Below are 26803 nucleotides of genomic sequence, written 5' to 3'. Positions count from 1 at the left end.
CTTGCTTCTTTTCTTTCTCTACCATCTGGCCACCATCAGTGGCACCGTAAGGCAGGTGCTGTCAGCACAGGCTTCTAAAGAGTTAAAATGTTCAGTTTCTTGCCAGCTATAAGCAGTGCTGGCCTCGAATCACCAGAAGTCTGGCCTCTGTGTCTGATCCTACATCCTGCCTCAGTTTACCCTGTGTGTCAAAGCTGGCCTCTGACCGTCTCAACTCACAGGTTGAGAACTACTGACTTAGATGAAGTCCTTGAATGGGAGCTTAAAGCACTGAGCGACGATTTCCCTCAGAAAATGAAGCTTTAAGAATAATGGAAATAACTAAAATAATCTAAAAGGGCAAGTGCACTTTCGAGTAGATGCTCCTGGGGGATGTGCTCTATGTACTAAGGCTTTGCCTGAGTGCCTTGTGGAAATCTCCCAGGTTCCACCCTACCCAGACACCCCGTAGAGAAAGTCCCTTTGGTTCTGTAAGATAAAATGCCCTCTCTTTAAAGAACCCATTGCAGGAAACTGCTAACACTCCATTGCTTCCATTCCCACTGGAGACACAATAGGCCTCTAAAATGTGACAAATATTTGAAGGGACAAGTGAAGGCCAAATAGAAACTTTCACAAGCCCAGTTGCCTCTTGTGGCCCCATCATGTCCATCTTCCAGGGTGTCTGGGAACAGGCACACAATGGAACAGGGCTCAGCAAGGTCTTGAGTGCAGCATAGTCGAATCCCTCCGTCTAGTGCTCTTTCTGCTGAGACATGACCTTGATCAACACAAAAACAAACTGTTGGATTTGAAAGACACCACAACCAAGATAAGCCTCAGACTTTCCACCTCAGGAGACCCAAGTGCTGGGGAGCCCTGAGCCAAACTTGCTGAGGGAGGAGACTCAAAATGAGCTATTACTCTGGAGCAGTGTGGATCACACCACAGAGCTACGCCCACTTGTTTGCATACTCCCAAGGATGGCCTTGGTTCTCTAAGCGGAGGCAACAGGGGCACTACAGTTTCCCTTGGTTTAAAGTACTAACTGTATCTTGCTCTTTTTCATAAAACATTTGCCCATCATGTCAGGGCACAAGGTTACAACACGCTATAAAATATGAAACTTTCATGTGCCACCACTCATTCTTGGTTTGGTCCAGCTTTCAAAGCCTGGTAGGAGTGTCACATACAAAGTGTGACAGAGGAACGCAGACTTACCATATTAATGCCTTCTGTTTGTTATTTCTTCCTCTGCAAATTCCCTGTTAGGCATGCATGCATAGGAGAGGAAAAAGCACCTGCTAGACACAAGGCTAGATTTAAAAGCATTTAATGACATAGCATATATTTAACAGATAGGGCAAAAGTTGAGAGAGGTACAGGTCGTACGATGGAGCACCAGGCCTGAGCGACCACTCCCCGTCCAGGCTCAGACTCTGGAGTTCATTCCTATCAATGCCATTTTGATTGTGCAGTAAGATGAAAATTTGTCATTACAATAGTTACAGTGACAGAGAAATGCACACTATGTATCAAATAGCAAGGTAATGAAGCAAATTATAACAGTGTGGCCACGCACGAGCAAGTAACCATTAGAGTAACATTACTTTGTCCAGTAAATGCTTCAATTCCACTTATACACTTACCAATGATTTAAAGGGTTTATTATACATCTAGCTTTATTATACTTTGTACTAGAATTATCTCAAACATACAATATAATGTATTTCAGAAAAAAAAGATTGAAATTACAGATTATTTAAAACCTTATCAATTTCCTATTCCTTCTTGTATACCGACATTCTGAACTGTCACAGCAATTGATGCAGAAAAGCCGCATGTCGTGTGTTAGTAGGTGATGCCAGATACAAATGGTTTGGCTGGAGGTTTACATGGAGCTGCACTATGGCTGCAGCAAGAGATCATAATACACGATCTGTTTAATAAAGGTCATGCCCATCGTGGGCACTTGTAATAGTCAAGACTCAGGGTAACCACGGAAGTGAATGGAGAATAGTGTCAGGAAATCGGTCCATCGTCTCTGGAGAGCACAGCAAATATTGTGTAAGCACCGCTGCCTTGCAAACCAACAGCATCAGAGGCGGGTTATTTCCAACACAGCCTCACAAAATTGAGGAACAATTTAAATATTGAGATCTAATCTATATAATTTCATTAAAAAAATCTGGCCTTCCCTCTGCACCTCAAACTTTTGTAACTTGGAGATAAAGTATTTAGGTATGTTTCCCCCACCCCTCAGAAATACTCTATAAATTAAAAAAATTATTATTTTTTTTTTTTTAAAAAAAAAGAAAAAAAAAAAAAAAAAACAACTACATGGAGGAACATTAGGCACAGAGTAATGTGTTGGTCTGAGCGTGCATGCTGGACTCTCACTGGACAGGTAAGAGAAGGGCAGGGCGACAGGGAGTTCACTTCTTTTTGCCAAAAAGGCTGAACCGCTTCTCTTTGTCTTTCTCTTTGTCCTTCTCCCTCTTGCCGGGACTGGACTCGCTGGTGATGGTGACAACGCTGGTGGGTAAGGTCTGTGCCCGGCTGGATGCTGGCGTACTCTGGGTGCTGGCGGACATGTCATGTTTGTCAGAGGAGATGGCGGAGGAGATAGCCTGAATCCACATGTTCATTTCCTCCTAGATGAAGAAAGGGACACGGGTGAGCCTCAGTCGAGAAGGGTGGGCATGAGGTATTCAGGTCTTACCTCCAGGACCATCCAAGCCTGGCAGCTGGAAGGCTTGGGAGTGGCGCCTCTAACTAGGGTCATTGTCCCTAAATGCATATCTGTTTTCTGAGTACTAGAGTGGATATGGATCAGCCTCTCAGATGAGCCCAGTGCCACAGCTCCTGCAGGCCGTCACTCTGGGATACTGTTCTACATACCTATGAGAGCTAGTGAAGACAAGTCTCAGGCTCGAGGGTTTCATTCTCATCCTTAAATAAACTTGCTTCATTTTTGTTTGTGTGTGTGCATGCATGCAGATCAGAGGACACTTTCAGAGTCGAATCACTCTTGATATAAACTGGGTCTTGGGATTGAACTCAGGCCATTAGGCTTGGTGGCAGGCCCTTTACCAGCCAAGCCATCTTACAGCCCCACCCGCTTCCAGGGTAGCTCTCTTGGTAGAAGGGGCTTTTTAAATGTAAACTGAGGTAACCCTCTCTTCTCCAGGGCATTTGGACATACACTCCGCCTCATACCCCCTCATAAAAGGGCTTTGCCCCGAGGTTCTAATGAACCTGGTACATACTATACTAGCTCCCCTCCTTTCACAAGGGACAGCATGATGGCATTTGCTGCTTTTAGCCCAGTGTTAGTGACTGTAAAGACCTGACAGCCGGACATCCCATAAACACTTCCATGAAGTTCAGTATCTGAGAAAACGAAACCAAGCAGTAACTTACGTCATCTTTGGCTTGGAAGAGGTACTCGTTGCCATCATTTAGTCTGTAATTTCAAGAAAATGATATTTTACACTTACATAGGTGACGATTTCATATTAGAAAGTTTAAAAACATACATTAAAAAATACAGGCCAGGCACAGTGGTGCACACCTTTATTCCCTGAGAGGCAGAGGCAGGCAGATCTTCATGAGTTTGAGGTCAACTTGGTCTACAGAGAAAGTGCCAGGGCAGCTAAGGCTACACAGAGAAACTTGTGTTCTCAATTGCTGACCAGAGATGAATTCAAGAGAAAACTCTTAAAAAATGGTGGGTTCTTTTCAAATGTTAGCTTCTGAATTTGTGTCTCCTACATCTGCACATTCTAGAGGTACCCAACTGATATGGAAAGGGTCCCCGAGACTTAGGCACACCTGGAGGCCATAAGTGTGACACAGTAATGTCTGGCACTATGGGCGCAGCGGCAGGAACTGACTCTGAGGTCCATGGGGTATACGCTAAGGTAGAACAGTCATAGGGTCAGGCTCTCTGGGACTTTTGTGACTAAATGTCTGTCTGTACGATCCAAAGGCCCTGTTAAGAGTCCTCAGGAGAGCCACGCCAACTTCACCCATAACCCCAATAAAATTGCTTGGCCCAGACCAACTTTGATGAAGCCCATCAGATCAAGAAAGCAACAGAGCAAATCAGCAGCAAACTAAGTAACTGGCCATCACGATGTTTTACTTTTAACCCTAAAAACGCTATGTTAAAAATGTGTGTGTGTGTGTACACACGCACACTCTTGAAGGTCAAAAGACCCCTTACAGCAGGTGGTTTCCTTTCCTTTCAGTCACGTGGGTTCTGAGGAGTGAGTTATACCAGGCTTGGCAACAAAGCACCTTCACCCACTGAGCACCCTCCCACCCACCTTGCCTTTTTTTTTTTTCCTTCATCTTTTTAAGAAACAAAATAGCTTGCCCATTTCCAAACACAAGGAGAATGGGGTGTGGATGTGGTGTGAAGGGGTGTCTTCCACAAGGAGGGAGTCATTTGGAAGCAGAAGTGTGGGAAGAACAGGGGAGGACAGGGCCTGCCCCACCTGAGGACTTCCTGTTTGTCTCCTCGGGCTCTGGGATGACTCAAAGTACCCACCTCTGGAGCAAACAATTGTAATCCCCAAGTCTGCACAAGCCAGAAAGACTCAAAATGCTTTTTTAAAGCTTCCACTATACTCTGAGGCGGTAACAGTCCACCAGCAGTGCTGGTCATGAAATGAAGGCACAGCTGAGCCCAGGGAAGCACTGACTGGGCCCCACAGCCTCTGCAGACTGGGCCTTCACTTTCTTAGGGGAGGCAGGAGGAGACGAACACCCAGGCACAGACGGAGTTTTATACCCTTACCTTAGTTTGAACACGTGCTTCTTCTTCTTGTAATCAAGGGCCACTTCACAGGCGGCTTCCTTCAAGCTCACGGGGACCTCACTGTGGTAAGGGATGCCGGAAGCAGCACTCTTGGCATCTTTATAGAAGCCCATTTCTTGGTTATTTATGACACAGTAAACATTGTGCCAGGACCTGAGTGAGTGCAGCAGAGAAAGAAATATCAAGGTTCTGTGACTCATTCTTGCTGAAAGAACCCAGAATCTCACATGAAAATGATTTTCACACATGTGCTACCCCTTGATAAAAGCCTTTCTAAACTGAACTAATACTGGGTAACAGCCCCCCACCCTCCCACGCCCACCTCCCTGGGACAGCACATATGGCTCAGTAGCAGGTTGGGAGGAACACGCAACCTGCCGTTCCTTCTGATACACGCTGCACTCGCAGCTTTTTACTGATGCTAGGAACACGGACAAGGCTCCCAGGTACACTCTCCCTCAGCCTACGTGCTGCTCCTTCTGCGGTTTACCCGCTAACAAGAGAGTAGATCCAGGGCCATTCGTATTTCTGGTGCCCCTCAGGCATTAGCCCAAGGTGTCAGAACACTAGCGTGTAACAACAGGAAAGGCAGCGCTCGCCGTGGATGCCCCACACATCCACAGTAGTCCTAGACACCAGGTTGACCAGCTAAGCACTCACGCTTTGGAGTTACATGAGATTTTCACCTCAGCTTTGTCATTTACTTATGTCTAAAAACAAGAATGTTTTTATAACCTCTCAGAGCCCCTATGTCCTCATCAGCTAAATAATAATAAACTTGAGACTGGTGGGGATGGTAACGTGAAGACTCCTATGGAGAAGTGAGTGTCTCGCACTGCTAAACCCACGAGGAAGCCTGCGACCAAGTCACCGCACTTCAGGAAGACTGATCTTCACTCTAGTGAGCTCCTCCTCAGGGTGAGCCACAGGTCCACACGCCGTACCTCCTCTCCTCACACTGAGCACTCCATTCTCACCTCACTTCTCAACCAACACAGGTCACAAAAGAGTGCAAAGCTCTGGGGCTTCTGAGTGACCGACCCTGGGCCACGCCCACGAGGTGACTGCCTTCCCGCTTCCCACTGAGCATGCGCCATCTTTACCTGCTTGAGGCTTTCTTGTTGTGGGCCTCCCATTCGTGTTTGCGATTGAGGAAGCCTTCCATCTGGGCCGCGGGCGTCTCCTGTGTTCTAGCTGGCAGGGTGGCAGCGCTCTGGGCCGGAAGTGCGGATTTGGCCTTGCGGTCAGAGGTGGGAGAGGGGATGGGGCTGGACTCTTTGGAGCTTGTCCTCTGCTCTGCAGCACCGTTGACCATTTCACTTGTGTCCATGGTTTCTGCCATCTAGGGACAGTGGAGACGCCATTCAGCTAACTCCGAGAGCAAGGGATGCCCACATACGCTCTGACTCGCACACGTGGCTGTGTATAAATGCCTGGCACAGATGGAGGCAGTACAGTAAAACCATTGCACATCCCGCAAAGCCAGCTGGACGCCAAGGACATTAGAAGGTGGGAATGGATTAATGCCCGCCCGCTTGCGGGGAAATGAGAAAAGCAAAATGCCAGTATGAGTTTTACTGCACTCTACTCCTCTGATTACTCCATTTTCTCTAACATAGCTCAGATCGTCTCCTCTTGTGGTTACTTTAAAACACAAAGACAATGGTAACAATCACACATATATTAAGTATGAGAGTGGACGTTATACAGCAGCCACCTTACATCCAAGGGCATCACCAGAAGGGCTGAAGTTGAAGTAAAAGGGCATTCACAACAGATGGAGAGACAATCCTGGCAGAGCTACACAGCATTCCCCCAGATGCAACAAGGAAACACCTTTGGTTTCTGAAAAAGCCTCCCTGGTTCTTCTCCCACAGCCCTCCCCTCCAGTACCACCATAAACACATGCAAAATTAGGACACGGTCATGCATTTCACATCTCTCATCCCTGTTAGACTGGAGCTGGAAGGAAATGAGGCAAGTCCACAAACACCAACTGAACCACATCTGCCCAAGTTGAATCGTGAGTGGGTTGTAGTTTGTGTTAAAGGAGCCGGAAAAGCCAATCACAGTCACTCAACGCCACACAGCTATTTACCCCCAAACAAAGACAGAACCAGGGCCTTCCCCATCACGGCTGGTTGATCACGGTGCCTTGCTGCACTGAGACAGCCAGGCTTCCAGCGGCTCTGACCCTTCAGTCTGGAGACGTCTTCAGGAGCGTTCCTTCCCAAGCTCACTTAAATTGTAACCCACACGGTTTTGCGGCTTTGGAAATGTAGTAGGGTCTTGATTCATTATCGTTTTCGGCCTGTGTACCATCAACTGTGTACCATTAACTGTAGCAGCCCCTGGCTGATATATCCAGGGCACGGATTAGCAAGTTACTAAAGCAGGGTGTGGCTGACGCTTTAGTAGATTACAGACAACCTGCACCCCTCATACACAGACAAACATGGAGTATCAATGGCACAGCCATTAGCTAAAATCCCCCACCACTGCTGTCCAGAGTCAGAGTGACACCCAGTTAGCAGCAACCTTGGCAGTAGAAGCGGTAGACTAGCCACCACCACTGAACAGTCAGATCTGTCAACTCTCTTGCTGAGATCTTAACTAGAGCGATGGGCCCAGTGCTGTATTTTAAACAAAGCTAATTCTCTTGGAAAATGGTAAGGAAAACTTGGCAAAAGGGTACGGAATTATAAATTTATGTAAACTACCATCATTAGCATCAGAGTTTAGGGTGTGACTAGAGATTATGCAATCTTAAGGTTGTTTCTGATTAAAATTCTGTTCTTATACCAATATGGTAAATGGATTATTATGGAAAAACAACAGGGGGCTGAGGGGCACAGTGCTTAATTAGCCTGGCTGTGAAAGCAACAGCCTGCAGGCACGGTGTGAGCAATAGGCTAGCTACTACATTTCCCCCCTTCTCTTTTCACTTTGTTCTTGAGATGGTGTCTTGCTATGTTTCCCAGGATGGGTTAGAACTCTCAATCCTCCTGCCTGAATTTCACCAGGAGCTGGGATTACAGGTGTGTCCCACAGCACCTGATCCTCTTTTCACTGTTAGGGCAAGTTGCAGGAGGGGAATGACCAAAACAGAATCTTACAGTTGACAAATCTCTTCTAGTGGGATCTCAGGAAACCCATGGAAGGAGCAAGTGTGAGTCGGTGTGGAAGGCCTGAGCCAGGTGTGAGTGCAGAGAAACATGGGGTTAGTACGTACAGACACCAGGTTAAAAAAAAATTTAGTGCTGCAGCTTTGGCTTGCAAGCCAGCAGTGGGAGTGACCTGGGTGGGCTGGCTCATCTAGGAAGGGAGGTAATTTATCAGGGTTGGCCACACGTCAAGGTAGGTGAGGACAAGGGTCGTCTCTTCTCATGGAAACTCTGCAGCAAAAATTTTTTTCTTTGGAGTTAGAAGGAAAGAGAAAACCCCAAACCAGTAATGCAGAGATAATTAATGTTTATGCAAATGAGTCACTAACCAAGAAAACAATGAAAATAAAAGGAACAAAATGAATTTTAATGGACATGTGCTTTAAGCATGCCAACAGACAACACACCACGGGAGACAAACATCAAAAGCAAATCATAGTGCTATGATCAAACAATGGTACATGTGATCGCCCCCCCACATGTTGTTGCTTCTCTTTAGCAATTAGTTCAGAGTGCTTTTGTGGCCAGACACTTCTGAGACAATGAAATCAGAGAGTGAACATGAATGCAACATGACAACTAGTAGCACAGGAAACACCTGATTGGTTTTCAAAGTACATGAAGCAACATCATTTTTGAGTTCATTAACATGAGTCTCTGCATCATCATCCAAAAGAATGAAATTGCCTTTTCTTCTTCCAATACAACCCAATTGTTAATTAAGAACATAGACAGAATTAGGCAAATGCTAAAAAGCATCACAGCACTCCTGGCTTGTGTGCTTATGTAGGTTTTGGTTTTTTTGAATTAAAAAAGCATTAAAATTTGGTATCAGTCTGGATGTTACAAAATTTAAACACACACACACACACACACACACACACACACACAGAAACATTATATATGTGTGTTTATATACATACATATGTGTGTGTGTGTGTGTGTGTGTGTATATATATATATATAAATGATCAATGGTATAATATGATTTGGGGCCATAAAGACATGGTCAGGGAACCATAGTGACCACAGTTTTTTTTCTAAAATTAATTTGGATGGGTTTTAAGGCAGAGACCCAATAATGATGTATACTAGCCCAGAACATAAGCAGCGTGGTGTCTATCTAGACACCTATCTACGCTTACAGGTAGATAGGTATGTACATAGAGATTAGGAAAAACAAACAAGATGCTATATGATGTTATCCTGACAAAAGAAAAAAATGCATCATGAAATGAAAAGACAAATCAGACTTAGCTCATGGAAAACACATACCAAACAGGCTCCTGACTCCACTAACACATCTAAATATGGCAAATGAGCAAGGGAGTGTCTTGCAAGGCTTTGCTGTAATGAGGGTTGGTTTGGTTTTGATCAGAACCAGGAAATCACCTCTTTCATCAGCTTTTACTCCTAAGAAAAAGGATTTCTGTTAAAATGTTTTCAATCCCTGCTGGTGGCCCGATACATGCCATCCTGAGGACTCCTTACTAGAGACGGGCACGACTCATCAGAGATACAGAAGTTTCTCTCTATAGAGGCACTGAAATGTCTCTCTAGGGCCAGGACACCTCTCCAAGTGCTCCCAGGCAGGGGCCACTGAGTGTATCGTTCAAGTAATCAGGATGAACCAAAATGGCTTTTGTTCCATTTGCTTAAACAATTAAATCATAGTTTGACACCCTGAAGCCTCTAACTGAATAAAAGGTCTGATGTCTGGTGGGCAGGCTCCTGAAACATGCTGAGAGCCGTGGCACCTGCCACGTCCTGCGAGCTGGCAGTGGTGACACTGACCAAGACAGAGCTGGTGGTGGCAGCCAGCGGGCTGTAACACATGCTACACAGAAGCCTGCAGTTCTAGGTTGAGGACTTGGCAGAAAAGAGAAGATTATTGGGCTTGTACAAAGTAATAAGAGGGTCTCAGGACATTTGGGGTTCTGCGCCTACAACTTAAGCAGCTCCTCCCCAAGGTTCAGCTTCCTTCATGCCATTTAATGAATGCATTCTCCATGGAATGTTACAGAACGACTGCCTAACCTTAGCAGTGAACGCCTCCCTCCTTACGAACCAGTCTTCCTCATTACTAAACTACTGTCAGTTAACAACACTTGTAAATAACACAGCATCTATAGCAGAGACTGTGTCTGTTAGTGTAGTACCTTGGGTGTATCGTACTTGTTAGATTCTAGTTTCTTCATTATGCTGTAATTTAATTTCAATTACCCTTGTAAAATCTTAATAAAAGTAAGAAGCTCACAATAAATAAACAAAACTTAAGCATGCTGCTTTGAGGCAATGAGCATCCAAATAAACATAAATGCAAACAAATACGAAATCAAGGAAAGCTATGAATTAAGTAAAAAATTTTTAACACTTTGGGTGACGTGGAAGCCAAAAGGACAAAACCGACAGGAGCTGGAAAGAGTGGTTCTTGACAAAGGTAGTGAACTTCACAGTCCAGACCATGAATGGTCACTGGCTGTCCGTCTGCTATTAAAGTTTTTGTAGTTTTGGTACGTTTGAGAGCGGTAACTAACCCGTGGAGATCCCTGCTCAGCCGGCAAACCATTCTGGGAAACTTGGTCTCCTTTTGAAGTATCCCTGTTAGGGTGAGATAGGAAAGAAGAAGAAAAGGAGAGAAAGGGAACAAGAAAGAAGGGAAGAGAGAAAGAGAAAAAAAAAAAAAAAAAAAAAGCATGAGCACCAGTCTTTCACACAGTGTCATGTTGTCAAACTTGGCATTTCACATGTTTTAGACTCTAAAATAAGAGTTAAGCCTTCAGAAACACATACGCCAACTTCAGACATTTTTATGGAGCTTACAACCCACTACTAGCCTTCTGCAAATAGAGCACCAGGGCTCCCAATCACAGCAGTCACTGGTGTGCACGTGTGTCCTGGTGCTACCTTCTACCCAGTGTCTCCCTGGGTGGCTATACAATTATAAACAGTGTAAATGAAACGAACAGGAGGCCTGGCTCCACAAGGCAAGGCTTAGCGCAGATGCCCCATAACTTCACTTGCTACTGAAACCACTGCTCCTGACTCTTGTGCTTCTGGCACCTCACCATTGCTGGGACTCAGCCTCCTCTGAAACCTTCGTGCTTGGCTCCGGAGATGGCGGCCGCCTCTTTCTTTCTTCTTCCTCTTGCTGTCTGCGCACTTCCAGTAGCTCCAACTAGGAGAGAACAGACTGCTGTTTTCCAGGACCTTTACTGTTTCTGAAGAAGGTTCTAGAAACCTGGAGGAGATTTTTTCTACAGTGGTTCATACTGGACAACCTCGAGGGTGCACACCCTAACACAACAGCATTCTGCCCATGAGCACGGTAGCTACAGTCTGAAACTGCGGGATGGAGGGCTGTCTACCCCTCCCCGGAAGTACAGAAGTCAGGGTCCATTTTCTGAGTATAAAATTTTGGAAGAAGACAGCTCAGTGCCCAAGCCCTACAGTCAAGCTTTGGCTGGCGGAAGAGAGGATCTGGAATGGGGAGGCGGTCAGAGCGGCCCAAGGTCACGATGCAAATGACCTCACAGTCACCTGGATCCTGGAATTCCCGTAACAGACAACATCCCAAGGCCACTTACTGTTGTCAGCCTCTCCAGGGCGGAGAATCTCTCATCCCAGGTTGCCGCAGACTTTTCAAATGCCTCATGGCGCTTTATAAGCTTCTCTACTTCGTCCACACTCTGGCCGATTTCACGGCTGGACAGGTATGGCTCCTGCCCGAGCAGCCAGGCCTCAGCCACACTGGCGTCCCTTGAGAACTGATGGACTTCCAAAACTGCACAGGGAACCAAGAGTGAGTGTCCAGCACAGGGCCACATGACAACCCTGCCCTAAGTGCGGCCCTCTCATGATAGCAAAATGGCATTAAATGTAAACAGTGAGCCAAATAGGCAAGAATGTTGCCAGGACACATGTTACTAAGGGGTAATTCACTTTTAATTGGGTCGTGATTTAATCTAATATATAAAAAAATTTAAAAAAATACTATTTTGGCATCTAATATTTTTGTTTGCCAAATATGAATACAAGTTAAATTTTATACATAAGCACATATTGCAAAATTTTAAGAATATTTCTATTTTCCAAGAGCCATATGTGGACAGTGGCTTTTAACTGGACTATATAGGCCTAGAATGTACCAGAGTACTGTAATTCTAAGAGATAAGATCTCAGAGCCGCAGAGGATATACAACCTACGCACACCACACTACACAGGCAGAGCAGAAATCCACACAGCAGCCTGTATAAGGTTAAAATCTGGTTTTCTCTTGGGGAATTGAGAGGGTAGGAATAGTAAAAAATGGGGGCGGCAGGACCCTTGTCCTCCCTGTGAGAAAAGTTCTCCTCCCATTGCAGTTATGAGAAGGCAGATCAGAACCTGGCTTAGCAGAACTAATGACACGGTTTTCATCACATCTCACTCAGCAGTGCCTGGGGCTGTCAGGAAAGAATTGTCTGTGGGCCGAATCAGTGTACCAGGAGCAGGCTGGCCCTCGCATTTTGACATCATGATGAACCTCCCCCCCTCCCCCAGATACAAACAACATATCAATTGAGAAGGAACTAGGGAACTGTCAGTTCTTCAAGGTGGGCACCATGCAAGTCATCACTGTTAGCCCGTTTACAGCCTGGTGCCCAGGTCACAGCAGTTATGATGTAGGCTTTGCTACATAGAATGAAAACTGTCCCAGAGTTCTCAAAATCTGCAAATGAAATCTCCAATAACAGGATGGCCCGAAATGGAACAACTCAGGGCTCTAGGCCCAACTGGATCTTCTATACACCTTTAGTTTCCACAAAGAGTCCACAACTTATAGGAATGAGGCTGGAATACAAGGACAGAGCCAAAAGTATCAGCACAGGATGTCAGACTATAGCAAACAGAGCTTGAATTGAGCTACTTTTAATATCAAACAAGCCATGAAGTGCTGTTCTTTATACTTTAAGTCCAGTGAGGGCTTATAGTTCCAGGTAAGTGGGGTCTACGAGGGGACGAAGAGGAAGAGAGGGAAGGACTGAGTTTATTTTTATTATTATCAATTATTTGAGACAGGGTGTCTTTCTACATAGCCCTTTCTGTTCTTGGACCTTGATATGTAGACTACGCTGGCCTTGAATTCACAAAGATCCAAATGCTTCTGCCTCCTGGGTGCTGGGATTAAAGGTGTTTGTGTGTGTGTATGTTCATCTGAGTACAGGTGCCCACAGAAGCCAGAGATGTAAGGTGCCCTGGAGCTGGAGTCAGATGGGGTGTGAGCCTCTGACATCGGTGCTAGAAACCAAATCCTTAACTCTTAACTGCTGAGCCATCTATCCAGCCACGGCCCCCCTTGCAGAAATTCTTAAAAGCAGTATTTAGCGTGAATACACCGAGGAAGGAACATTAAAGACTTTAAAAGCATTAAGTAACAACACACTAAAGAAATAGCGTATATGGTTTCCACAGACACCTAGAAAGAAAGATAAATGAAGCATGCGCATCCTTACTCAGTCTCAACCATTCCCATCGGTCTTCCCACTTGTCAATCATTTCTTTTCTTTTTTCCGTCAACTGCAGTAACTTTTCCTTGATCTGCACAAAAACAAAGGCCTTAAGAGAACACTGCAACCTTTTGTCTTTCCCAGGCGGGCACTTTGTACTTGAAATTTTACTTCCCCTCAGCTAAGAACCGTCAGCATACGTGTATATTTTGTGTCTTGGGAGTGGAGAGGAAAACACGGCTAAGGAGGTGCGGGGGGAGCTCTACTCAAAGCTGCCTGCCTCACCAGACTTTGGGGCTCCTTGAAACAGTAACATTTATGAAGAGAAGAACATTAATACTGGCAAGAGCTTGGCGTATCTGAGAGACAACCATTCCTGTGAAGGATGCTACTACACATGGGGCATCAGCGGCACCGCCCTAACCACAGCCTGCAGCCGTCCACCAAAGAGGCCACATGAAGGGTTAACCCAGCCATCTGACTCTGGTCCCAGGCTGCTTTTAGACCTGGGACCCTCAAAAATCGTCTCTGGCCAAACAATTACTGGTTTTGGGCCTACAGTTTCATGTAACAGTTATTCTAGGCAGACAGAATAAATCCCAAAACAGTGGAAGCAGTGCACTCAACACTTCCGGTATGCAGGAGACCCGCTGAAGTAGGCCCTCTACTCGAGCACACAACTACAGAGAATGAAAATAGTAGGAAGACTCCAACTACACTGAACATGTGGACTTGAATTTGTCATTCCTTAATACAGTTCAATAATGATTTACCCCATGTTAGGTATTAAATTGGGACCCAGAGATTATCTAACTGTCTATAGATTGTGAGAGGTCCAGGAACCAATCCCTGTGGATTGTGAGAAGTCATTTTACATCCTAACACCGGCTGAGTTCACGTGATGCCCCAAAGCAAAGCAGTATCCTACCTCCTCAGAAGCATAGTGTTTCCTTGCCAGCAGGGTCTTCCCAAGTTCGATACAAGTTGTAAAACTGTCATTACGAGCATCAATTTCAGCTTTGATACCTTGATGATTATTCATTAACAGTTCAACAGATGACACGTCCCTATAAGAAAGTAGTATCTCTTTTAAGAGACCAAGCTTTTCAAATAAATATGTAGGTTTTAAAACACATGGTTTGAATGAAATGGACAGCGTAAGTTTCCCTTCTCAGGGTGAGTCGCTGGGGCTAAAGCTCAGTAACACCCAGGCCCAGCTAGCTCCGTAACACTCAAAGAGAGGAATCTTTAAGTGCATACAAGAAAACAACTGGATTTTTGTTCCCATCTTTATCCTTAAATGCAATGCAGGCAGACACTCCATCGAGAAGGCACAAACAGTTAGTTGCAACAAAGAGCAGCTGATAGTTGATGCCTTTGAGACTGCACGCCTGTAATCTCAGCATGATGCATGAGGCCAGCTTGGTTGTAGAGTGAGACCATGTCTCAACAAAGCAAAGCAAAACAAAAGAGAAGAAAAGCACCTATGCATGGACCTGTAAGTCCAGAGGTAGAGAGAGATAGAAGTTCAAGGCCAGCCTAAGTTAGTATAGTTAGCAAGCACATGAGATACTGTCTCAAAAGTAACACATTTAAAAAATTTAAGACTGTAACACCAACTGCTAGGGAGGCTGAGGCAGAAGGAATGCAGTTTAAGGCCTGCCTAGCAACTCAGTGAGAGCTTGTTTCAAAGAGAGGTGGGTGGGTAGGGAAGATAACAGCGGGACGTAGTTCAGCAGGCATAAGGCCCTGGCTCAATGGCTGCAGACAGCCATGTGTGCATGAGCAGGGGACAGGGCTTAGAGATCAAAGACTACTTTTGCCTTAAGACATTCTCATGGAGTAGAATCAACAGCCTGGCAAAGAACACAGCTGCTTGTGACTTTAATAAGGATGCCCAGCACTCTGCTCACCATGCACTTTACTTCTTGGTTACAGCAGGAGTTGTCAGGGGTGAACTGCTGGTTATGTATATGCTTCTATTCATCTATTAAACTTCATTGCTTTGAATGGAACTGAACTAAAGGGAAGATACCAATCATTTCAGGTTCAGGACACTTTTGAAACAAATGTCACAGGTGAACATCACCTTTGTAATATATACGAGCAGTGACTTTTAGTATAACAAAGACACAGAAAAATAACTCAAAAAGCCTAGGAGCATGCAACACGTGAATGTGGGCGAGAGAGTCTAGAAGACATGAACGCTACCCACAGCTCCTTGCTCCATAGCAACGCTGTGTGGCAGATGACTGAGGCAGTAGCAGCTCTTTTCTGAACACCACAGTTCAGAGGCTAGGTGTCTTACCGTGGTTTCTCCTGGGCTTCGATCTGCCGGATGACGTCTTCCATCCAGAGCATGAGGTCACGCACCATGCTGAAGAAGCGGAACTTGTCTCCTGTGTCCACCAGCCGCACCCTGCGACCCTCACAAGCGTCTAGCAGGGCCTTCCAGGCTTCCAGGACCTCATTCTCCCGCTTCTGGATGTCATCAGCCTTGTCCCCTGCATAGGCTGCCTGGAGGCTGGCTGCATCCTCCTGCAGCTGCCTCACCTGTGAAGCCATGGGGGAGAGAAGCCAGGTTTCACTGCTGTGGCCTTGCACACCACCCATTCCCTTCCTTGCCTACTGGGACGAGAGCACCAGTTGCTGGGCCTGTGCCCTTTGACCAATTACTGTCTCACTGGGTAGAGCCAAGTCACAGAACCCCATACCACTGAACTAGTTACTAAGCACTGTTCAAACAGTAAAACAAACAAAATGCTGAGGAAGGTTCTCCAGAGACATGAAGACACTGTTGGGTGGGGACATATCTAGGTATATTCAGAAATATCTTGACTGCCTGGGTGTGGTGGCACATACCTATAATCTCTAAACTTGAGAAGCAGAGGCAGGAGGATCATGAGTTCAAGGTCATCCTCAGCTATATGGTGAATTCCAGGCCAGCCTGGGCTACATGAGACCCTAAGTTAAAAAAAGGAGGGGGGGCGGGGGAGTGGTGACAGATGTTTCACCAGGTAAAGGAACTTGCCATATAAGCCTTGATGAGTTGAACACCCGAACACACAGCACAGTAGAAAGAGGGGGGCTGACTCTAGAGAGCTGTCATTTGATCTATACAACACACCAAATATTGTTTTTAATGTGTGACAATATGTTTAACACTCTACTTTTTGTGCTGTAGAGACCAAACCAACGCCATTTTGTGTTCAGAGAATGAATACCTGACCCTCCCCCCCTCCCTGGAGTCTCCTGAGAGAACTAGCAACCATTCCTAGGAGCTTGCACCCGGGGCCAATCAATCAGAGCTACAGGTCACAGTGACCAGAACAAAATGAAAAACTGCCCCCAGCCGGTCAGCTTAAAGGGCACTTTCCTGTATCCCTCTGACCTATCATGAAACAGCAAGGCTTGGAAACGGCTTGGAAAGGCCCCCCTACAGTTTTTTCTCTTAAAAACCCTGTTCCCCTACCACTAGGGGCCACCATCTTCCCTCCTCATGAGGGGGTTGGTGGTCTAAGCTCTCAGCTTGAAATAAGTAAGAGCCTGTGTAATTTGCGTCTGGCTGATTCCTGGCGGTCTTTGGGGGTTTCACAACTTGGGCATTACAGTGCCAAAAGGGTAAAAAACAGGCTATGATGTTAGTTAATAGTGGGGTTTTTTTTTTTTTTTTGGCCATTATAGTAGAAACTAGCGACTATTTTATGCTTTTTTCTTTTGAAACAGGGTCTTACAATGTTACCCTGGCTGTCCTGGAACTCACCATGTAACCAGGCTGGCCTCAAACTCAGAGATCCACCGCCTCTGCTTCCCAGTGCCACCACACCCAACTATCTTATACCTCGGTGTCCATTTGCATTGTGTTGATTACGAAACACTTAACCTATGAGCAGTGACACACATCAAGACGCAAGTCTGCCATCATCTGGTGGTGATTTGGGAGAGGGTGGATTATTGACCCTTAATTATACAGAAAGCCTTTAACGGTGGCAAGAACATGAAGTTTCTGAAGAAGATACACAGAACACTCCACGGGATTTGGTTTGCATGTTCTACGGTTCTTTGGGAAGCAGTCTCTAATACGGAATTATACTTATGTATGGTACGTAACTCAATGTCAGAGCAAGATGTAGGAAATTACTTGAAACTCAATTTCCTTGTCTTCCAAATCACCATTTCTTGTGCCTCTGGTTATTTTATTACAGGCTCTCTCAGTAACAAAGTGGGAGAAGATAGCACAATGAAAATTCACACGGCTATTAGCCACTGCTTTGGCCATTCGGGACTGTTACTGTATTGACTCCTCCCATCTCACTACTCTGCTCTGTTGTGGGACGGAAATGGTGGCTGGTCAAGCTGGCACAAGAGGACACAGGGAAATAAGACGAGGAGACTGCGCCAAGGGGTCTTCTGCTCTGTACTGATTTGGTGGGTCAGTGCCTTTCTATGGCTCTAAATTGCTCCCACAGTGATATGGTGAGGTAGGTGGAGTCCAGCAGACTTGAAGAAGCCGCTTTCTGTTCTGTGATTTAGTGAACACCAGGGGTCTCACCATCTCTTGAGCCTCCTATAGTTCTGAAGGTAAATGGTTTTATCCATGGGAAGGACCTGTTTCTTAGTTGTCTCAAAAGCATCCTTTAGCATTTGCTGTGTGACAAGAACCGGAACACATTCACAGACCTTCCTGTTTTACAAGGAATATCTCAGTCCTCAAAGCATCAGGAAACTGAGGCATAGAGAGGTAAATTAACTCACAGCCACGGAGAGCAACAGAAATAAGAATCTGTATGAATGTCAGAAGACAACAGCTGTGAACCGATCCCTCTACAGAGTAAGTCCTCAGTAGGGAAGCACGGTGAGGCCCCCCAGGGCAAAGTCTGCCTTTCTTGGCAGGGGAGGGGCTAAGTCATTTTCTCATCTGGTTGCTTTATCCTAAGACAGCAAGCAACACTGCATCCATATCCAAGAGAAACTGCTCAGCTCCAGTCAAAACTGCACTCCACCTAGTCTTCTGACTCTACACTAGTCATCTGCTCTTAAGAACCAAGAACAGAACTCCTGATGTGCTCAAGATTTTTAAAAAATTAGACAAAATTGGCTTCTTCTCTAGGAACATCATTTTTGGGGGTCGGGGTAGGAGACCGGAACTATTTTTCAGCAGCAAGATCTAAGACTAATAAGGAAGCTACAGAGATTGGAAAGCAGACTAGAGAGAGATTCTGCCAGAGCCTCATGGCTACACTGTTTGCTCGTCAACATCCTTAAAGCAGTTTCAGTGTCAGCCATTTAATGTGGTGCTGGGGCTAAAGATCAGGCCTGTTGAGACGTTAAGTTAGGAAATCCAGAGAGAAGAGAAGGGATCTTGGGGGTAGGGATGAGGAGAAAGTAAAGGGACACACGGTAACAAGAAAGCAGAAGTGGGGACCACCTGAGAAAAGAAGTGGGCCAGGGAACATGGGTGAGCAGTGGCGGAGAGGAGGAGAATGGAAACAAAAGAGCGGCTCACGGTGCACAGAGATTGTCCATAAGGAGACTCCCTCGCCCTGGGCTGCTCCACTCACCTGAGTGCCCAGAGCTTGGATGTCATGCTCAAAGGTGGTGTGCATTCTCTGCAAAGTCTCCACGGTGTTCTGATCTCGTCCAAGCTCTTCAGGGAGTTTCTTGTGTTTGTCCTGGATCCGGCCAAAGATCTCCTTGGCATCATGGTAGAACTTATGCAGTTCATAAGAGGCAGCGAGAATCTGTGTTCTCGTGTCAATGAGCTCTAGGAGGTCAGCCCAGGCTTCATTGAGGCCATCTTTCCACTCAGCAATGGTGGCAGCATCTGAATGTCCAGAGTTGATGAGGTCATCTGCCATGTGATTAACGGTATCCACACGCTCCTGCCCAATGTTTCCTGTGTCTCGAGCAAATTCTCGGAACCGTTCCTGCAACATCTGAAATGAGATGCAGATGAAGAAATCACTGAGGGCCCTGTGGAGGCTTTACACCCATCACATAAATGCTGCTGGAAGGAAACTGCCAAGTGGGAGGCACAGGTTGATATTTAAGCCCCAAGAACCACACATCCCTACTACAGAACCCATCTTGTTCCTTTGTGGAGAGGTAAGCCAATCCAGGACAACATCACCTGACAAACGCACCACCTTGAAACCACACCCACGACCTTTGGTGTGAGGCTACGGCATTGTATTTGCTCATAGCCTAGGAACCCGACGGCCTCCCATACCACCACCCACCGCACACCTACCTCTATGCCCCAGGTACTTGCCGTGACATGCTCATAGTCCTGTCCCAACTCATGGGACCCTGCGACCACCTCCCTCTCGGCGATCCACTGTTCCAGGTCATCGACCTCCCTGTTGAGCTGGAACAACCTGTGCCTCTCATCAAGCTTTCCTCTCCTTTCCTCAGCAAGGTCCTTCAGGCCAGCATATAGCTTATCGACTTTTGACTGCCGCATGCTAATACGCTCACTGTAAAAGAGACCGCACAGTGAGGAAAGGACCTCAAATGTCTTCTTCCGGAGAAAAATGAGTAAAGATAATGAACATGTTACATCAAATTTACCCCAAGAAGCTTCTGTTTAACCTATTTTGTCTAAAAAATAAAACCCTGAATAGCCTCAATTTCAAATGAAGGCCATCCTGAATTTTTTTTTCCCACTGCTAAAAGTTAATGCAAAACATTGGAACCATTATCCATTGCCAAAGGATGCAAACCATTCACTAGGGCTCTTCCCTGGCTCTGGATGCTCCTGTTTCCTCCGTCATGAGTGTAGCTAAGGGTACAGAGTTCCTCACCAGAATTCTATCTCATGATAGGAAATCAGGGCCAAGGCTGCACTGCTGCCTGTCCCTTCTGGGGAATCTGATTATGCCCACCCTGAGGACCTCACGTACCAACAGACCTGCTGACCTCAGCTTTCCCAATCTGCCTTGCAACAAACATGCAAAGACAATTCCTTTCCTTTCTGAGTCTTAAAAGGTGGTTTCCAAGAAAGCCCGAGAAGATTGCTTGTTTCTTCAAGTTAACACAGCAGCCTGGGGAATGGAAGAGTTGGCACCCTCCCTTGTTTTTCCTCTGGTTTTCTAGTGCAAAAGTTAGGATGTACTATTGTTTTGTTTTTTGAGAGTCATTTTATTTCACAGGTCTACGTACTCTTGTCTCTCAGTCCCCTTAAACTACTGCTTTTTCAAACTGACAGTTTTCTTTTCTTTTCTTTTAAGACAGGGTTTCATTATATAATCCTGGCTAGCCTATAACTGGCTATGTAAACCAGGGTGGACTCGAACTCAGAAATCTAACTGCTTCTGCCTCCCCAGTACTGGGATTAAAGCCATGCACCACCACACCTGGCCTACTGGCCTAAACTGGATGACTTTTTCAACCCAAGTATGTACTTTCATCACCTCTTTCAACTGGGTCGTGGCCAATGTGAGATATTCAACAAGCAAGAGCAACTGCTGAGAAATAATTTACCTTTCCAATACAACGTTAGCTCTTTGGTCAATGACCCACTTTAGCACTAGTGTATGACCAACGGTGTCATTTTTCTTTTAGGGTCCTTCATTGAAGAACCAACAGGCTGGTTAGCCTCATTCTCAGAGTGTCTCTCACCTTTCGGGATGGCTGTCAGCCACCAGGGCCCGGCTAGTCTTTGAGAGCTGGTGTACCGTCTCTGCATAGTCCTCAACAGCTTGTTCCAAAATCTGGTGCTTTTTCAACATGGAGACAGCACTCTGCTCATCCTGCAAACAAAGAGGCTGTCAAAACTAGAGCCAGACACTATGCTTGGGGTTATAAATTGATTGCACAGTGGTGGCACAAGAAAAGGTGCATCAGAAAGAAAGAAAAACAAACCAGTATGATATGGCTGTGAACACAGACCCATTTGAGCACAGTGCCAGGGACTAAAGAGGGCCTCTGCAGAGGAGAACATGTGACCAAGGCCCCTCTAAGGTAGAGGGGCGCTTAAGGAAGTCTAAGTATCTTAGCTAAAACCTCCAGCCTGTCAAGTGTGAATGATTAACAGCAGTCTACAGCCTTATAGTACATTTAAAACCATTTGTATGTTGCAGAGCCTGGGTGATCCTGTAAATGATTCCAGAAGACTTCTGCTAAAAAACAAAGCAAAACAAAAAACAGTAAGTGGGCTGGGCATGGTGGGACACGCCTGTAGTTCCAGCACTTGGGAGACAGAGGCAGGTGATCTCTGTGAATTCAAGGTCAGCCCAGGCAGGGCTACATTAGCAAAGCCTTGTCTCAAACAAACAAAAAGATTTTATGGGGCTGGAGAGACCGCTCAGAGGGTAAGAGGTTGCTCTTCTAGAGGTCCTGAGTTCAAATCCCAGCAACCACATGGTGGCTCACTACCACCTATAATGAGATCTGGTGCCCTCTTCTGGTGTGCAGGCATACATGCAGGCAGAATACTGTACATATAATGAATAAATAAAACTTAAAAAAAAAAAAAAGATTTTATTTATTTGTCTCCAGAGTACCTACTTTTAATCCTAGTAGGCAGCCTAAGGCAAGAAGATCACGAATTTGAAGCCAGTCTGGGCTACATATTAAGCGCTGGACCTGTTATGTGTCACATACTTAGCCTTTGTACCACACTTCAAGGGAAACAACAGGCAAATGTTTAAAGTCTGTCTTTACTCTCGGCACCAACAGGCAGCAGGTGAAATGTGTCACTAGCAGCTAAAAGGATCTGAGCAGGGCACTCTTCTGAGGCACACCTGCTTCCTCACGGGAGTCTGGAAGCTTCTCTCACCTTGGCCTTTTCCTCAGACATCATGTACAGCTCCTGCTCACTCATCCATGCCTCTGCCTCAGCTGCATCAAAGTAGTACTGCTGGGCCTTGTGCGCCTCCTCCAGCCGTCTGTGGCGCTTCTCAGTCTCCTCAATGAGGAGCCCCCACAGCTGCTTCAGGTCGGCAAGCCTCTGCCTGATGGCCTCGGCATTGAGGCTGCTGCTGTCTGTGATGATGTTTTGACTCCTCTCAAAGATGTCATCAATGCGAGGCTGGTGTCCCTGGATTTCTTTCTGAAGGGTCTGTGCAGAAGAGGCAGAAACAGTTCACTAAATGGCCATGGCCTGGTACTTTGGTGCTCAGTAGAACTCAGAAGCCTTCAAAGCCCTCACATCTCCTCTGTGTTATGATGCACAGCCTAGGCAGAAATGCTTACCTGATTTTTCTTTATTAACAGCTGCACAGTTTGAAGGTTATGGCCATGATCTGTGGAAGTGGCCAAAGGCATTCTCTCGCCAACCCACAGCTAGAAAGAATTGAAAGTGAACAGTGGTCAGGACCATATGCGAAGACAAATGAACGCTCCAAGTACGAGCACAAGGATGGCAAGGGAACGGCCAGGCAGCAAGGGCCCAGACTTCACTCAGAGGGCTGCAAGGGTACACAACTGCCTCCTCTTGGACACGAGGCACGAGTCAGTCTCCCAAACTTACTCCACTCTTGGTGTTAGAAACACGGGGAGCCCTACAGTTGGTTGGTTTAAGTCCTATTCTAGTGGCATTAAAGTCCTGGAGTGTCTTTAGAATGCCACGTCGCATGTGAGGGGACAGATCACTGCAACACAGAGGATGGGCTATAAGGGCTCGAGTCAATGACATGGTCTGGGGTAATACAACAGGACAGGTGAGGGCTACTCACAATCTCGTCTTCCACATCCCTGTTGAACTGGTGGATCTCTTTGGAAGCCAACAGATTATGCTTCCTCTCATTCAGGGGCTCCAGGAGCTCCATGAACTTGGTCTGCACAGTGAGGCGCTTGCTGTCCACCTCATCTGTGCTCTTGCCCTCCTGACTCAGCGCCTGGGCTTGGCTCTGGAGCTCCTCAATCTCCTTCTTCCTCACTTCCATCTGATTCTCCAGCATCTGAGGGAACGAGACTGCGTCAGAGCCAGAGGAAACACAGAGACTCAGTTTCACACTTTGATTTGGGCACTGGCTATGTGGAAGACTGAACTGAAGAACACAAACATAAACAGCCGAAGGCCAAGGAACAGAGTACCAGTGAGAACACACCAGCTCCTAGAGTCATGTGGGTGACATGGGAACACAGCAGCCACTCCCTGAAGGAAAAGGGCCAAAGTGGAAGCTGAAGTGTTCACTGAGGCGCCATCACACCCACCACACCACCCCACAGCAGGTCATACACCAGGGAACTGGCATCTAAGGCTAACAGTAACCTTCCCAGGAAGAGGCAGCAGCTACTCGTTAATGCACAGTGACTGGAAGAGCAAAGTAACCATACTTGTAACAAAAGAGTGAATGAGCCTTTGGATGACAAAGCCAGGCTCAGCATTCAGCCAAGCTGTCTTGGCAGTAACCAGTTGTAAGGATAACTGCTGGCCTTAGGACTGTAAAATACTATGAGGTTAGGAAAGGGGGCACTGGAAAAAAATCTGACCACTAATATTAAAAGAAATCGGTGCAGCTGGGTGTGATAGTGCACCCCTTTAATCCCAGCGCACAGGAAGCAAGCGCAGGTGGATCTTGCCAGCCTGACCTACAATGTGAGTTTCAGGGCAGCCAGGCCTAGAGATCCTGTCTCAAACAAAAACCAAACCTAACTAAACAACAACAACAACAACAAAACACCCAAACCCCAAAACGGTGTGAGCCAGGGCTAGAGATCCTGTCTCAAACAAAACCCAAACCAAACCAAACCACAACAGCAAGAAACTCCAAACCCCAAGAGGGTGTGTGCGCATGTCTGTAGCCATGTGGCTGTCTGTAAATATTGCATATGGAAACCAGTAGACACGTATGGGTCATATTCTCAGGACTGCCAGCCACCTTCTTTGGAACAAGGTCTCACTGACCTGGGGCTGATCAATTAGGCTGGACTAGCTAGTCTGTTTCTGCCTCCTCAGCACTGAGATTACAAGCACACCCTTAGGCTTATAAGGACAACTTTACTGGTTGACCCATCGGTTCAGACCACATGACTAATACATGTATGCCTATGTGCCATGGACAAAACTGTGAGCCACCACGTGGGTTTGGGGACTTGAACCCTTCATTACTACTGTTTTCTAATTAGCTCAGGGTAAATTCATTTGCCCTCAGAATCACCTACCACAATATAAAACCTTTTTATTTCCTTTACCATCTACAACATAGGAATGAACAGTTCAGAGTAAATAGCAAACAGTTCAGTTCAACCATTGCCTATTTAAGATATTACATAGAAAGATAATGAATGCAATTATTTTTATTTATATAGATGGTGAAAATACTCATCATGTTGAAAAGAAGTAATGTCATGCACAGACGCCCAACAGCTTTACTAATTACAGTCTTTCTAATTGACTCTGCTATTAGCCAAGCACTTCTCTGGGTGGTAAGACCCACCCCTCCCATGGAAGAGGAATGGCAGAGACCCTTGAGAAGTAAGGATAAAGATGAAAGCCCAGGCAGAGTGCTGTCTTGTCCACTTGCCTGCTGCTTTTTCAGCAGAATATTGACACTGGTCAGGTCTTTGCCATAGTCGTCAGACTGAATCTGGCTCTCCAGGCCGTGCAGCCATTTGTCTAGATCTGCACAGCTCTGCGTAAAAAGCTCTGCCTTGTTTGCATCGAAGAGCCGCTGGGCCTTGGTCTGGGTGGTGGATTCAAGGACTTCCCACATTTTATGTAAACCAGTGAGTTTCTCCTTCACCACAGCTTCTGTTTCCGGCTTTTCTGAAATGAGCTGCATTCCTTCCTAGAGAACACAAACCAATGAGGTTAAAAAGAAATACTTTGCAAGAGAATAAATGTCACTGAAAAAGAAAAACCAAAACCAAAACCTAGCCTGAGACATGTGATCTGTGACTTACCCGTTCACTCCCCCACTGTCCACAGTCACCCATCAAGTTACTGCTCCATAAAACCAACAATGGTCTTGTGTGCGCATGCTATGCCTCTGGGGAGCTAAACAATAAGCGTCGCGTGCTTGAACAGTTTCAAGTGAGGCAATGGGACATTTATTGTTAATAACCCACAACTTCACGGCCCAAAGACCAAACATAACACATTATTTTAACTTTTGGGAGTCTGACAGTAAAGAGGAAGGAGGATGAGAAACACACACTTCTATTATATTGCACACAACCTCCTTATGTGAATATACATTAGAAGCGTTACCATCGTTAGTGCCTGGTGTAGTGCGGGGCACACGCACACGACTTAAAACATACAGCATTAAAAAATTTTATGCAATTGTATCTGATAAAGCTTGCCATAAAGCAACACAGGTTTATGGCCAATGGCAGCGAGGAAGGAATGGACTCATGATCCATCAGCAACTGAGCGTCTGGTGGCCACTGAAAGACAACCCACGCGACATGGCGGCCACTGAAAGACAGCCCAAGCCACGTGTGGGGGCTCTGCTTCTCTCCTTGCTGGGAGTGAAGTCAGAAGCTGTAAGTGGAAGTGGCAGACTGCTACTGGCTGTGTAAGTTTTGTAAGTGATGACATATGGCTCTAAAAGAACCCAAAATAAAAGGAATTCATTCCCTCTCCTTACCAAGGCCACCATGTGGAAATGAGGGTGAGGGGACAGGCCTCATCAAATAATTTAACCCACCTTCTCAATTTTGTCAAGCCATTCTTTGTTGGATGCAAGTTCTGCCATAAATGCTTGGTGCTTTAACCATTTACTGTGCAGGTTTCTGGCTTCATCATAAGACATGTCTTGGGCTGTAAGCATCTTTTCATTGATCCAGAGGGACAGCTAGGTAGAACAGCAAGAAGTCTTTAAAACTGTCACCACAGACTTAACCTTGTTTTCTCCTACCCAGGAAAGATTAGATTCATGACATACTACATGTTCCATGTCAACAGACCAGATAGTTTACTTTGCACCTCTTACCCATCTTGTACACAAGCTTGATACCCACAGTGGACCTAATATTAAACCCAGAAGCACAGGCCCTGAAGCAGCTTTTGAATTCAACAGCACTCTTGGTCAGCTTTCCCCCAAAGCCTTGTCCTTTCAGTTTTGTTCTTATTGGTTCAAAACACATGCTTTTTCCTTCCCCAGATACCTGTGACAGCTGTACATGTTAACTGTCATTGTCATTTAATTCATCTGGCAATTATACATGAAAAAAAAAAAAAAAAAAAACCCACACAGCAGCAATGGTACATGCCTTGAATCCAGCACTCTGGAAGCAGAGGCAGGTGGAGCTCTGTGAGTCTAAGGCCACCCTGGGCTACGGAGTGAGTTCCTGGGACAGCCAGGGCTACACAAAGAAACCCTGCCTCGAAAAACCAAACGTCAAAACAACTCAGGAACCTGTTTGCTTACCTATTGGGTGTATGCGTGAGAAT

At 46.0% G+C, this 26803-nt stretch overlaps 1 protein-coding gene across 2 annotated transcripts in view; it reads right to left on the bottom strand.

Moving 5' to 3' along the window:
- Positions 1-2291: 2291 nt before the first annotated feature.
- Sptbn1 (spectrin beta, non-erythrocytic 1) overlaps positions 2292-26803 on the bottom strand; it is a 117687-nt gene continuing 93175 nt past the window's right edge. The window contains exons 18-35 of one of the 2 annotated variants that reach the window (XM_051165307.1): positions 26058-26204; positions 24930-25193; positions 23136-23360; positions 22654-22743; positions 22238-22519; positions 21079-21209; positions 19730-19934; positions 19020-19394; positions 15767-16011; positions 14387-14525; positions 13465-13549; positions 11556-11752; positions 11037-11146; positions 10506-10569; positions 5908-6146; positions 4784-4957; positions 3403-3445; positions 2292-2633 (exon numbers count right to left, since the gene is read on the bottom strand). In XM_051165307.1, coding sequence (XP_051021264.1) covers positions 2415-2633; positions 3403-3445; positions 4784-4957; positions 5908-6146; positions 10506-10569; positions 11037-11146; positions 11556-11752; positions 13465-13549; positions 14387-14525; positions 15767-16011; positions 19020-19394; positions 19730-19934; positions 21079-21209; positions 22238-22519; positions 22654-22743; positions 23136-23360; positions 24930-25193; positions 26058-26204 — 3234 coding nt within the window. In that variant the 3' untranslated portion in view covers positions 2292-2414. Of the gene's footprint in view, positions 2634-3402; positions 3446-4783; positions 4958-5907; positions 6147-10092; positions 10570-11036; positions 11147-11555; positions 11753-13464; positions 13550-14386; positions 14526-15766; positions 16012-19019; positions 19395-19729; positions 19935-21078; positions 21210-22237; positions 22520-22653; positions 22744-23135; positions 23361-24929; positions 25194-26057; positions 26205-26803 lie in introns of those variants that run through there. The other variant, XM_051165308.1, reaches the window with a different exon arrangement.

This window comes from Acomys russatus, chromosome 22, assembly GCF_903995435.1.
Source record: "Acomys russatus chromosome 22, mAcoRus1.1, whole genome shotgun sequence".
Lineage (NCBI taxonomy): Eukaryota > Metazoa > Chordata > Mammalia > Rodentia > Muridae > Acomys > Acomys russatus.
This window is presented reverse-complemented; position numbering and strand designations above follow the sequence as displayed.